Raw genomic sequence first — 14,079 nt, 5'->3', positions numbered from 1 at the left:
AAAAAAGTTTTTAAAACACCATGGTTTTTAAATAACTGAAATAACGAAACTGCCAGATGTTTTGAAAGTTTTTTGAGTTAAAAAAGGAGACACAGTAATGACAATGCTGTTTCAATGCTGTATCAATTTTTCTCTCTTTTTTTTATTGTACTTTAGATGAAGATTTATAGAACAAACTAGTTTCTCACCAAACAGTTAGTACACATATTGTTCTATGACATCAGTTAACAACCCCACAACATGTCGACACTCTCCCTTCTCGACCCTGGGTTCCCTATTACCAGCTTTCCTGTTCCCTACTGCCTTCCAGTCCCTGGCCCAGGGATGGTGCATCCCTTTAGTCTTGTTTTGTTCCATGGGCCTGTTCAATCTTTGGCTGAAGGGTGAGCCTCAGCAGTGACCTCATTACTGAGCTTAAAGGTTGTCTGGGGGCCATACTCTCAGGGTTTCTCCAGTCTCTGTCAGGCCAGCAAGTCTGGTCTTTCTTTTTCATTTTTCTCCAGTTCTGTCCAGGACCCTCTATTGTGATCCCCGTCAGAGCAGTCAGTGGTGGTAGCCAGGCACCACCTAGTTTTACTGGACTCAGTCTAGTGGAGGCCATGGTAGATGTGGTCCATTTGTCCTTTGGACTAATCTTTCCCTTATATCATTAGTTTTCTTCATTCTTCCTTTCTCCTGAAGAGGTGAGAAAGGTGAGGTATCCTAGGTGGCCACTCACAGGCTTTTAAGACCCCAGACGCTGCTCACCAAAGTAGAATGTAGAACATATTCTTTATAAACTATGTTATGCCAACTGAGCTAGATGTTCCCCGAGACCGTGGTCACTACAGCCCTCAGCCCAGCAATTCATTCCTTCAGGGAGTTTGGATGTGTCTTTGGAGCTACCATGACCTTGCCTTGGCTGTATCAAATTTCTGTGTTCTACATGCAGTCCAGAAAATTTTCTTTCTCTCTCTCTAGGCTGTGCACACAGCAGTGCTACACATTATTGAGAAGTGTTTTCTGCCGAATAAACACACAGGGTATTATTGCATAATTTGTTGTTGAATTAAAAATAAAAAATGAAAATATTTTTAAAAATGCATTTCTCTTTCTTGAAAGACCAGCAATCTAGGTAGAATAGTGCAGCTCCTGCATGTTTAAGATATGATAACAACATGGGTGCATTTCACAAATATAAAACTGTGAAAGAAATCATGAAATAATAATACAATATGGCTCCATTAATAAAATTCAAAAACAAACAGAACTAAATAAAATTGCCCAGGGATTCATATATAAGTCATAAAACTAAGAGGAAAAGTAGAAGATTATCACAAAGGTGAAGATAGTGGTTACTTTTGGGGACCTGTTGCCAACGAGTCGATTCCGACTCATAGCAACCCTATAGGACAGAGTAGAACTGCCCCATATGGTGTCCAAGGGGCACCTGGTGGATTCAAACTGCTGACCTTTTGGTTAGCAGCCATAGCTCTTAACCACTAAGCCACCAGGGTTTCCACTTTTGAGGAAGAGAGGTATAACTGAGGCACCTGGGAGAAGGGGATGACAATGTACTACTTCTTGAAATGGGTGGGCTGTAGTTATACCAGTGTGTTCACTTTGATAACTCCCCAAACTGGATGCTAATCCTTTGTGCACTTTTCCATATGTGCCCCATCATACCCTTCTGCTACAGAGCTGTCAGAGGATTAGGGAAGGACTTTTTAAAAAGTGCTGCATTAGAGGAATTAAGGGTGATGTTCATTTCTGATGCTATGGATTTTGAAAGTTAAAAGCTGATCATTAAATTCTGTTCTTACAGTGAAGTTTCTGCAGTATTGAGACCATGTTGTATACATTGAAAAAAGAGCTGTTTATCATTTTTGAACCGTGCTCTCTGTGTGTGTCTGTAGCCACCCATGCAGGGTTATCAAAGTGGCATTTCATAAAAAAAAAAAAAATTTTTTTTTTTTTCTGGCTAGGAAAGGAGTCACTACTGGCAGATGGTTTCTACAAACCTGCTTTGAATAGCAGCTTGCAAAATTCTTTTTATCATAATAACATTTCTGTGTAATGACAATAAAAAAAAAATCTAATTGATATTTTTCTTCTTTGAATTAGTGGTGTCAATAGACTCCTTAAAGGAAGGTCAATTGGAACGAAGGTGTTTGAAGACTATTCAACATCTTGGTTTTGGATTCTCACGTAAGTGAAAGTGTACAGGTATTTCTTCGCCAGTCCCATTCTGATTTTCGGTCTGTGGACGTCTTTCTTCAAGTTATTTGTTCTTATTTGTGAATAAAAGATTGACTCAGGTTGCAGTTCCTGCCATTTTCTTTTCAGACGCGGTGAAGATGGGTGTGAAAATATTTGTAAATATGTCCAGTGTAGCAGAAAGTTATAAGAATGTAAATGTTTAATTTTATTCATTAAATTACTAATGAAAATGCTCTTAGAAACATATACTTCAAGTCACTTGCAACCATATCCGTAGTACATGTGCTTCTTACTTCAGATTGACATGGTGGTAGTGCTGTTATTTCTCTGGTTCTCTTTTATTCATTTGCCCCTCCCTTGACATCCCAAGGATCATTCTTATTTTTTAACACATCTCTTCTACATAATGACTGTTACGATTATCCTCAAAGGTCATTGTTGTGAGAAGCTGAAAAAATACATGAAGGGAAGTGGAGATTAAAAATTTTCAGACATAAGATTTGCATTACTAGAAAGATGAGGGAAAATGCAGTCACTCTACTAGGCCAGGTAAATGTGTAGACATATCTAAGGCTGTCATTACCATCTGGCTCTTGTGTCTTCTTCCAGCGCTTAAAGCATCTATTGTTTCCTAATGATCAAAGAATAAAGTTATGCTTCTTCAAATATTTACAAGGCCATTTACAACCTGGCCCAACTTACCTCTACCTATGTTCCATGATTAACTCTATATTCTAAGCACATCGGACAATGTACCCATTCTTATACTGTGTATCCTGGCATATTCTTCTTCGTCCTTCTAGACAACTCTACGTCATCCTTTGAAATCAGCTTTAGTGTCACTTATGAAGCCTTTCCTGACTTCTTCAGATACAAATAATTACTTCCCTCTCTATGTTCCTCTTATCCATTGCGTGTGCGTGTATATAGACCTATTCATACACACACATTCCTATCTTCTATATAGCAACTTGACTTTTTCTTCCTGATGAACAATGAAGCCTTGACCATGGTAACTATGTCTAATCCATCTTTATTTTTCTGATACCTAATATGGCACCTGCAATGTAATAGGTACACAGAAAACGTGGCTTTAAGAAACAGTTATTAAAAAAAAAAAAAGGCAGCAAGATAGATATGTTTAATTACAGGATGTTTATTAAAGCTAAATGATATTGTGTGTAAAATACTAGTGAGTAGTTTATAGATGTATAAAATTAGATAGTTTTGTAAGATTTTACTCTTTTTGATGCTTTGCCTTAAACAATCACAGTAATTACTTTTAAGGGTTAAGAAATATCTCCATAGAGGAGATTGTAGTCTATATTTGACAATAGTTGAACTGATTCCACTATTTTCAAACCCAAATATCCCTGGATAATTTCCTTGTTTCTTTTTTATATTGCCTTTTCCACCCTTACCTGAAAAGATGTACATTATGATAGACTTTCCTGCCCCTCCATCCCATGACACACACTGAAACCGTCTCCACCCAGGCACTACCCATACCGCTAGAACATAAACATCACCCTTTATTTTCAACTGTTCTGCTCCTATCTATTTTATAAATATGAAGTCACAGTACCACTCTAGTAGGGCTTAGTTTATTTAGTTATTTTTGTGATTTATTTTATTTTTGTTTTTGTTGTTGACAATATACACAGTAGAACATACACCAATTCAAAAATTTCTACATGTACACTTCGGTGACATTAATTACATTCTTAAGCTGTGCAACTATTCTCACTCTCCTTTTCCAAGTAGTTCCTCCACCATTTAACATAAACTTACTGCCCTCTAAGTTTCCTATCTAATCTTTGAGTTGCTGTTTTCAATTTGATCCCAGAAAGATAGATTTTAAAAGAGCATAATGCCCAAGGCAGACATTCTCTACTAGTTATGCTTAACTATTGTTTGGTTTTAAAAAGACGTCAGGGGGTATTTTTGGTTTAAGGTTTAAAGATTATCTCAGGGCAATAGTCTCAGGGTAGACTAGAATTTTTACACAGGAATTTCAAAAGCAGAATAAACAGGCTTTTTTTTTTTTTTTCACCTCTGATGTTTTTGGATATTTCCGTTGGACTGTGCCATAGAACAGCCCTTCAAACATATTGAATAAGCATCAAAGTATCTGTGATTTTTAAGAGGTGATGGCTTCTGAAATTAAAACATAGGCTCTGCAAGACTATGATCTGAACAGGTACTTCAATCCATGCTGTCATCTATTCAGTCAGAGTAATTATTAAGATTAAAAAAAAAAGTAATAACACTGAGACAATAAACTCAATAAACGTACCAGTCTCTGTCTTGCTATGCTTAGAAACTTGGAAATAGCACCAGAGGTGTCAGTTCTTAGGAGAAGAGTCAGTCAAGTTTCCAATCTTAATGAGTTCTCTTTGAGGAAATTACATCAGAAGAATCCAATATGACCTTAACTGAATATGGAGAAAAAAGAATGTTCTCAGGAGCCCAGACAAACGCAGGAAGAAACTAAAACAAGTAGAACAGTCATGCTATTGATTGGTCGAGAAAGCAACTCAGCCCAGGAGACACAGAAGCCTTACCCACAGATCACTGGGGACCTGAAATAGAGGTCTGTGGATGTCAGGCACCACAAACTGCTAGAGCTAATTAGAGCGTAGTGACAATGAGCAAAAAATCATGGGTTTAGGAACTGTTATTTTTCTTGTCTTCCTATCCCTAAGATTCTTCGCTTACTTCTAGACAGTCATCTTGCAGAAGGTTTTCATTAGTCACCAGGTAGATAGATCAGCACAAATTCATCATGAATATATTTTATAATTGATCATCTAGTAGATAGGTGTTAAGGAGCCCTGGTGGCACAGTGGTTAAGAGCTTGGCTGCTAACGGAAATGTCAGCTGCTCTGCAAGAGAAAGATGTGGCAATCTGCTTCCAAAAAGATTTACAACCTTGGAAACACTATGGGGCAGTTCTACTCTGTCCTACGGAGTTGCTATGAGTCAGAATCAACTCAACAGCAGCGGGTTTGTTTTTTTTTTATTATTATTATTTTTTTTTTTTTTGGTTAGATGGGTATGAAAACAGAAAGACAGAAAGAAAATGGCACTATGACAAATAGTTCAAAATTGTAGGTTGCAGGAATTGTGTTTTTCCTTGAACAGTAGTGATTGATACTAGACTTCACTTTACCTAGACACACAGCAATGTCTCCTGTATTATAAAGTCCCTGATGGTCCTATGCTTTAACATGACAATCTTCATAGAAATCATTGTTTTTATTTTTTTTTTAAAGCTACAAATGTTTCTGTAGTCAGGTTAAAATAATCCGAGAATCATTTTGAATAGAAAAAACTGATGTTTTGTTTTTGTTATATTTTCAGCACACTGACCGCTGTCTTTGTTGTGGGCTTTTTCCTCTAGGGGCCTGATTATTGCAATGGTCCTTAGCTGGATGTTTTTGATACTCCTGAGGTACATAGCTGGACTCCTCTTCTGGATCTTCATGTTGGGTGTGCTTGGAATTATAGGATATGGTAGGTATCAACCCTTTTAAAATAGTCAAGTGTCTGAATAACCTTTTTCCTTTCAGTTGCCATTAGTGATTACCACAAAACATTCACTTGTGGTTGATTTAATTTTTCTTTAAAAAAAAAAATGTTAAATTGAGAAAATATAATTAGTACATTGTCTCTATAACTTTTTTCTTCTTTTTCTGGGAAAAAAAATGCTATAAGAATGTTCCACTCTTTTCCATACCAGCCTTTGATCTCATGCCTTGTGAGTATAAAGAAGGAGAAAAAAAAAAATCTCTTTTAGATCAATGAAAAACATTTCAGGCTTTTTTTTTTAATTCCTTTAACTTTTCTGTCTAATCAAAGGGCCATCTGCATAGTTACAGAAATGTAATATATTTTTCTCTTTCATCCCAGATGGTACTTTTAGTCTAGGTACTCTTATACCTTTTAATAATCGGTCAGTACTCCACAATGGGAGCCCTGATGGTGAAGTGGTTAAGAGCTAGGCTACTAACCAAAAGGTTGGCAGTTTGAATCAACAAGCCACTTCTTGGAAACCCGATGGTGCAGTTCTACCCTGTCCTATAGGGCAGCTACAAGTCAGTATTGACTTGATGGCAACCAGTTTGGATTTTTGGTTACTCCACAGTGAGGCATCACCCTCTAGAGTCAAGTATTCTGAATTACAATTATTGGATGGAGAGTTACTTTATTTCAAGATTGAAATTTGGTCACTAACTCAATTCCCATAAAAGCAATACATGTAAATGCTAAAAGAAGGAATTAAAGCCCCTTCCATGGAACCAGTTGCAATTGAGTTGATTGTGACTCATGACGACCCCATGTGTGTCAGAGTAGAACTGTGCTCCATAGGGTTTTTAATGACTGATTTTTTGAAAGTAGATTACCAAGCCTTTCTTCTGAGGCTCTGGGTGGACTCAAACCTTCAACCTTTGGGTTAGCAGCCAGGCATGTTAACTGTTTGCACCACCCAAGGACTCCCTCCCATGGAGCAGTATATCACTTATGGCAGTTTCATTTCAATCTTCTAAAAAAATGTATGGGCCAGTATATGAGTTTTTGAGATGTTTCTATTCAAAAGAATTACTTCCCCTATAATACTATTTGGATTGACAACCCAGTTTTATGGTAGCAGAAACTAAAAGTAACAATCTCCTATTTCTCTGTCACTCAGAGAAAAGAGATTTATACATATTAGCATAAGAATGTTGTTGAAACCCCCAGGTTCTGTACTTAGCATGGGTTCTAATCCCAGCTGCACAATTTAAAACTGGTAACTTTGGAAGTTTCCTTATCTATAACATTAGTACAATAATGGTATCTCCATATTAGAAAGTTGTGAGATCAATCAAATGGAATAGTGCATATAAATCTCTTACAACAGTGTCTGGAACACAGGAAGCACTCAATCCATTTGTACTGAGTTATTGTTACTGTCCTCATCCTCATTGTCAATGAGTTTCTAAGCAATAGTTCAGGTCTCCTCAGGCACTCCTTATCTGCTCCTGCTACGCAGATCTTCATAATCTCACCGGGGCTTCCTCTTGGAGCACAGCCAGGTAACATCAGATGTGGGTCAATCTGATGGAGAAACACAGAGTCCAGTCCCTTAATCAGAAACTCCGAAAGAAAGCTTTTTGTTTACAAGTCTTGTTTTTTGTTCCTGTTTGGAGCTCAAAGTAACCCCTATCCTTTGTCACTGGAAAGTCTGGGATGTGATTCAATCACTCCTTTATCATCATCAAGAAGGAAGGGCAGGACAGAGTAGTAGGGAGAGGGGTCCGGGAATCATGATTTCAGGGAACATCTAGGTCAATTGGCATAACAAAATGTATTAAGAAAACATTCTGCATCCCATTTTGATGAGTGGCATCTGGGATCTTAAATGCTAGCAAATAGCCATCTAAGATGCATTAATTGGTCTCAACCCTCCTGGAGCACAGGAGAATAAGAACACCAAAGACACAAGGTAAATATGAGCCCAAGAAACAGAAATGGCCACACACACCAGAAGCTCCATCAGCCTGAGACTGGAAGAACTAGGTGGTGCCCAGCTACCACTGATGACTGCCCTGACAGGGAACCCAACAGAGAACCCCTGATGGAGCAGGGAACAGTGGGATGCACACCACAAACTCTCATAAAAAGACCAGAGTTAATGGTCTGACTGAGACTGGAGGGACCCCAGAGGTCCTGGCCCCCAGACCTGCTATTAGCCCAAGACTGGAACTATTCCTGAAGACAACTAACTCTTCAAACAGGTATTGGACTGAACTATAAGACAGAAATTGATACTGGTGAGGAGTTATCTCACCTCCAGGAGTTAGCTGCCCACCTAGTCTCAAGTAGACACATGAGACTAGGTGGGCAGCTCCTGCCTGGAGGTGAGATAAGAAGGTAGAGGGGGACAGGAGCTAGTTGAATAGACACAGGAAATACAGGGTAGAGAGAAAGAGTGTGCAGTTACATTAGGGAGAGAGCAGCTAGGGTTACACAGCAAGGTGTGTATAAGTTTTTGTATGAGAGACTGACTTGAATTATAAACTTTCACTTAAAACACCATTAAAAAAAAAATGACGGCTATATCCAGTGAGATTTATTATAAGAAATTTCAGGCCCTTCTTTGGAGCAATTTATCAGGGCTCTGCTCCCATGAACTCCCTCCTTTCTGGGTGAGGGAGCTGGTAATAAAATAAGCTTATGGGTTTAACCTGAAGAAAAAGAAGAAAGAACAGTAAAATGTTATTCACTTCACCAACTTATGCAGCAAGAAAAATCTGAGATTGGTTATACTTTAGCCTTGGCAAGGCAAAAGAGAGAAAGATGGTCAATATATAAAAAGTACAGATAAAACTATCAAATTTAGCCCCCTATGTTTTCTTTATGTACTCTCTAAGTGATGCTGACTCAGCAATTAATAGTGTGGCAAGGAAGCTTGAAGCTATTCATTGGGTGAAGAAATGTGGAACTAGGTTGGGAAGTCTAAGTAAATAAGACTACATATAACTGACCTCTGCTACTTTCTTGGGCAGCTGACTTTCTGCTATCATGGGCAGTGGGAAACCACCATTTCCGAATGACAGCAGCCAAACACTAGGGCAAAGAACAAGGTGAAAGTGTCATGTGGAGCAAAGAAAAAGCCAGGCTATATGTTGTCCAGTGCCCATTTCAGCAGTGGAACAATTCTCACCGACCAGAACAAGTTAAGAAGTACACAGGAGAGGCCATATAACACTGAGGCTATGAGCATGGATTTGGAGAATGTATAAGGTGCAGTCTCAGGTTCACCACATATTAACTATGTGATCCTCTACAAGGACAAAATCCCTCGAATTCAGTTTCCTTATTTATGCAATAGAAATCTGTGAGTTTTAAACAAAATAATGTACATAAAGTACTTAGAAAACTGCCTTGCACATGGTAAATGTTCAGTAAATAGTATCTATTGTTGTTGTTGCAGTATTATTATTAAGGAAAGAGGACTTTAAACCAAGGGGTCATAGTTTTAAAATAATCTAGGGCAAAAGAGGAAACCTCGGTGGTGCAGTGGTTAAGTGCTACAGCTGCTAACCAAAGGGTCGGCAGTTCGAACCCGCCAGGCTCTCCTTGGAAACTCTATGGGGCAGTTCTACTCTGTCCTATAGGGTCGCTATGAGTCAGAATCGACTCGACAGCACTAGGGTTGGTTTGGTTTTTGTCGGGCAGAAGAGAGAAAGGAAAAGAAAAATAAATCGAAAAATGCTGCTGAGACTTCCACATCCACCAGTATGAGGGAACTAAATAGTCTGAAGGGCCTTTCTTGCTACAAAACAATGACATGAAGAATAATATTGTATTATGTTGCATCACACTGTATTGTATTGTTTTTATGAGTTTGCAAGAAATATCTCCAAAAGGAAAAATATTTTAAAGCCATGAGCTTAAATCCAATTGGTATGAGCAGGAAGCACATATGAAATGCTGAGTTGCCCATACTAATACTGGAATCAGGAGTCTAAGACCTGAGCCAGCAGCTGAGTAGGGGATCAGATCTGTAACTCTTGGAGAAAGCCTAGGATCCTGGAAAATGCCTAAGGTGGCCCCAGTTTGGTAGTAGTTTGGCTCCCAGCAAAACAAATGTAAATCCCCTCTGAATCAAAACACCCTTAATTTAGACTACTAGGTCTCTACTTAGTAATCTAAATTAAGGGTGCTTTTTTTTTTTTTCGGTCTCTACAGATTAAAACTCAACAAAGTATGAGTCACAATTAAAGATGCAAAGCAATAGTCAAACATGAGAATCAACAGAAACTATAAACAACAGATTGAGGTCTCAAAAAAATTCAGATGTTGGAAATAACAGATATATAAGATGAAATGCCATGTATAAAATATTTAAAGAATTAAAAATAGTCACAAAAATATGAAGATGAACCAAACAGAATGCTTAAAAGTAAAAGATATGATTGTTGAGATAAAAAATAAAATAAACTTAAACAGAAAAATAGATTTAATGAACTGAAAAATGAACCTGAAGTAATATCCAAAATACAGTAGAACGTGACAAGGAGACAGAAATATGATCATGTAGTTAAGAGAGATAGAGGCTAGTTTAGAACCTTCTAACCTATGTCAGCCATATTTGATAGTTTTTGGCTGAGAAAAAATGAATCCACAGATACAGGAAGCTCTAATTATGCCAAGGAGAGTAAAAGAATAGAAATTCTTATCTATTCGTACATTGATTTATTCAACAAATGTCTATTGAGCAGCTACTGTGTCAGCACTATCTTACATAATCTTTTGAGATACAACAGTAAACACGCAATTAAAGGTCCCTGCTCTCTTGATGCTTGTATCTAAGTAAATGATATATTAGAAGGTGACAGTTTCTATGGAAAAAGAAAAAGTACAGCAGATAAGGGAGGACTGAGAGTGCCATGGTAAGCAGAAGGGTGAAAATCGTAGTATTAATCAGGTAAGCCTTTTGGAGAAGAGATCTAAGAAAATACTTGAAGGAAGCAATGGAGTTAGCTAGTGGAAATGAGGGGGAAAAAGCTGAGGAACAGAGTGGTTAAATAACTTTCAACGATATATAGCTAGTAAGTAAAAAGCTATGAGTCTTACCCTGTCAGCCTTGATTCAAAGCTCCTGTTCTATATTATACTGCGAGTAATTTGAGAATAGGACTCCCTGGGTGGTACAAATGGTTAAGTGCTAGACTGCTAGCCGAAAGGCTGGCTGTTTGAACCCATGCAGAGGCTCTTCCAAAAAATCACAGCCTTGAAAACCTTATGGAGCAGTTTACTCCGCACACATGTGGTTGCCATTGAGTTGGAATCAACTCGATGGCAACAAACAATAACAAGAAGAATGTCTAAATGGCATGAACAGCTATTTCACAGAAAAGTAAATAAGAATGGTAAATAAGCACAGGAAAAGAGCTCAATTTCATCACTTAGCTGAGAAATGAAAATTAGAACCACAATGTAATACCATTTCATGCCTGCCATATGGGCAGAAATTAACAAGTCTTGCTAATACCAAACATTGGCAAGGATGTGGATCTATAAGAATTTTTATACATGCTTTTGAGTGAGTACCCTGGGACACCTCCTTGAAAAATACAGCATTATCTCAAAAGTTGAACAATTACCATACAATCTAATAATTCCACTCCTAGGCGTACACCCTCAAACTTTTGCATAGAGGCCCCAGAAAAGCAAAGCATTTTTGAAGAAAAAGGACAAAGTAGGAGGCCTCACACTACCTGATCTTCAAACCTACTATACAGCCAAAAACAGTCAAAACAGCCTGGTATTTATACAACGACAGACACATAGGCCAATAGAACAGAATAGAGAACCCAAATATAAATCCATCCATCTATGGTCAGCTGATCTTTTACAAAGGACCAAAGTCCATTAAATGGGGAAAAGACAGTCTTTTTAACAAATGGTGCTGGCAAAACTGGATGTACATCTGTAAAAAAAAAAAATTAAACAGGACCCATACTTCACACCATATATAAAAACTAACTCAAAATGGACCAAAAACCTAATATAAAACCTAAAACAATAAAGATCATGGAAGAAAAAAATAGGAACAAGGGGCACTAATACATGGCATAAGGAGAAGACAAACCATAACTAATGATGTGCATACACCAGAAGATAAACTAGATAACTGGGAGCTCCTAAAAATTAAATACTTATGCTCATCACAAGAGATCACCAAAGAGTAAAAGGAGAACCTACAGACTAGGAAAGAACTATGGCTATGACATATTCAACAAGGTCTAATCTCTAAAATCTATAGAATACTTCAACACCTCAGCAACAAAAAGACAAATAACCCAATTAAAAAACAGGCAAAGGATAGGAACAGACACTTCACCAAAGAAGACATTCAGGCAGCTAATAGACCATGAAGAAATTGATCATAAGCCATTAGAGAAATGCAAATCAAAACTACAATGAGATATGGTCTTGCCCTGACATTACTGGCACTAATCAGAAAAAAAATAGAAAATATCAAATGTTGGAGAGGTTGCAGGGAGATTGGAACTCTTATGCAGTGCTAGTGGGAATGTAAAATGGTACAATCACTATGGAAATTGCTATGGTGCCTCCTTAACAAGCTAGAGATAGAAATACCATACAATCCAGCAATCTCACTCCTAGGACTATATCCTATAGAAATAAGTGCAGTCACATGAATAGATGTATGCACATCCATTTTCATAGCAGCACTATTCACAATAGCAAAATGATGGAAACAACCTGGGTGTCCATCAACAGATGAATGGATAAACAAATTATGATACATACAGTGGGATATTATGCAACGATAAAGAACAATGATAAATCCGAGAAACATCTCACAACATGGATGAATGTAGAGGATATTATGCTGAGTGAAATAAGTCAATCACAAAAGGACTAATATTGTATGAGAGCACTATTATAAAAAACAAGAAAAGGATTACACACAGAAAAAAACAATCTTTGTTATGATGGAAGGGAGGGTGGAGAGGGAAAATCATTAGATAGTAGACAAGTTAACTTAAGTGAAGGGAAAGACAACACACTATATAGGGGAAGGCAGCACAACTTGATCAAGGCAAAGTCATAGAAGCTATCTAGGCACATTCAAACACCTTGAGGGACCCAGTTACTGGAGCTGAGGGCTGAAGATCATGCTATCAGGAGACATGTTAGTCAATTGGCATAACGTAGTTCAGAAAGAAAATGTTCTACATCCTACTTTGGTGAGTAGTGTCTGGGGTCTTCAAAGCTTGCAAGTGGACATGTAAGATGCACCTAGTAGTTCCATCATATTCGGGACAAAGGAGAATGAAGAAAAAGACACAAGGAAAATATTAGTCCAAAGGACTAATGGGCCACATGAACCACAGCCTCTACCAGCCTAATCCCAGGAGAACTAGATGTTTCCTAGCTACCACCAATGACCGCTCTGACAGGGATCACAATACAGGGTCCTAGACAGACAGGGAGAAAAATGTAGAACAAAATTCAAATTCACAAAAAAAAGGCCAGACCTACTGGTCTGACAGAGCCTGGAGGAACCTTTGAGACTATGAACCCCAGCACCCTGGAAACTCAGAACTGAAGTCACTCCTGAAGTCCATCTTTCAGCCAAAGATTAGACGGGCCTATAATACAAACAATAACACACATGAGGAGCGTGCTTCCTAATTCAATCAAGTATACCAGACCAAATGGACAGCACCTGCCCAAAGGCAAAGACAAGAAGGCAGGAAGGAACAGGAAAACTGGACAAATGGACAAGGAGAATCCAGGGTGAAAAGGAAAAGGGGAAGAGTGCTAACACATTGTGGGAATTGTAACCAATGTCACAAAGCAATTTCTGTATAAATTTTTGAAGGAAAAACTAATTCACGATGTAAACTTTCACATAATAAAGTAAGAAAAGAAACTTTTGCATGTATGTACCCCAGACCATATACAAGAATATTCATGGCAACACTATTTGTAATAGAAAAATACTGGAAACAATTTATATGCCCACCCATTCATTTTACAGACTTACCTTGCTTTATTGTGCCTCATTTTATCGTGCTTCAAAGATTCTATGTTTTTTAGAAACTGAAGGTTTGTGGCAACCCTGCATCAAGCAATTCTATTGGCACCATTTTTCCAACAGCTCGTGTTCACTTCGTGTCTCTGCATCACATTTTGATGATTCTCATGATATTTCAAATTTTCCATTATTACTATATCTGTTATGGCAATGTGTTATCAGTGATGTTTGATGTTACTGTTGTAATTGTTTTGGGGCGCTATGAACTCTGCCTATATAAAATGGCAAACTTAATCAATGAATGTTGTGTGTGTCGTG

At 37.9% G+C, this 14,079-nt stretch overlaps 1 protein-coding gene across 4 annotated transcripts in view; it reads left to right on the top strand.

Moving 5' to 3' along the window:
- The window catches only part of SLC44A5 (solute carrier family 44 member 5), a 521,479-nt gene that overhangs the window by 464,481 nt on the left and 42,919 nt on the right, over nucleotides 1–14,079 (top strand). For all 4 annotated transcript variants that reach the window (XM_049875594.1, XM_049875596.1, XM_049875592.1 and 1 more), the window contains 2 exons: nucleotides 2,104–2,187; nucleotides 5,603–5,715. In XM_049875594.1, coding sequence (XP_049731551.1) covers nucleotides 2,104–2,187; nucleotides 5,603–5,715 — 197 coding nt within the window. The remainder of the gene's footprint in view (nucleotides 1–2,103; nucleotides 2,188–5,602; nucleotides 5,716–14,079) is intronic.

Source organism: Elephas maximus, chromosome 3 (genome assembly GCF_024166365.1).
Source record: "Elephas maximus indicus isolate mEleMax1 chromosome 3, mEleMax1 primary haplotype, whole genome shotgun sequence".
Taxonomy (NCBI): Eukaryota; Metazoa; Chordata; class Mammalia; order Proboscidea; family Elephantidae; genus Elephas; species Elephas maximus.
This window is presented reverse-complemented; position numbering and strand designations above follow the sequence as displayed.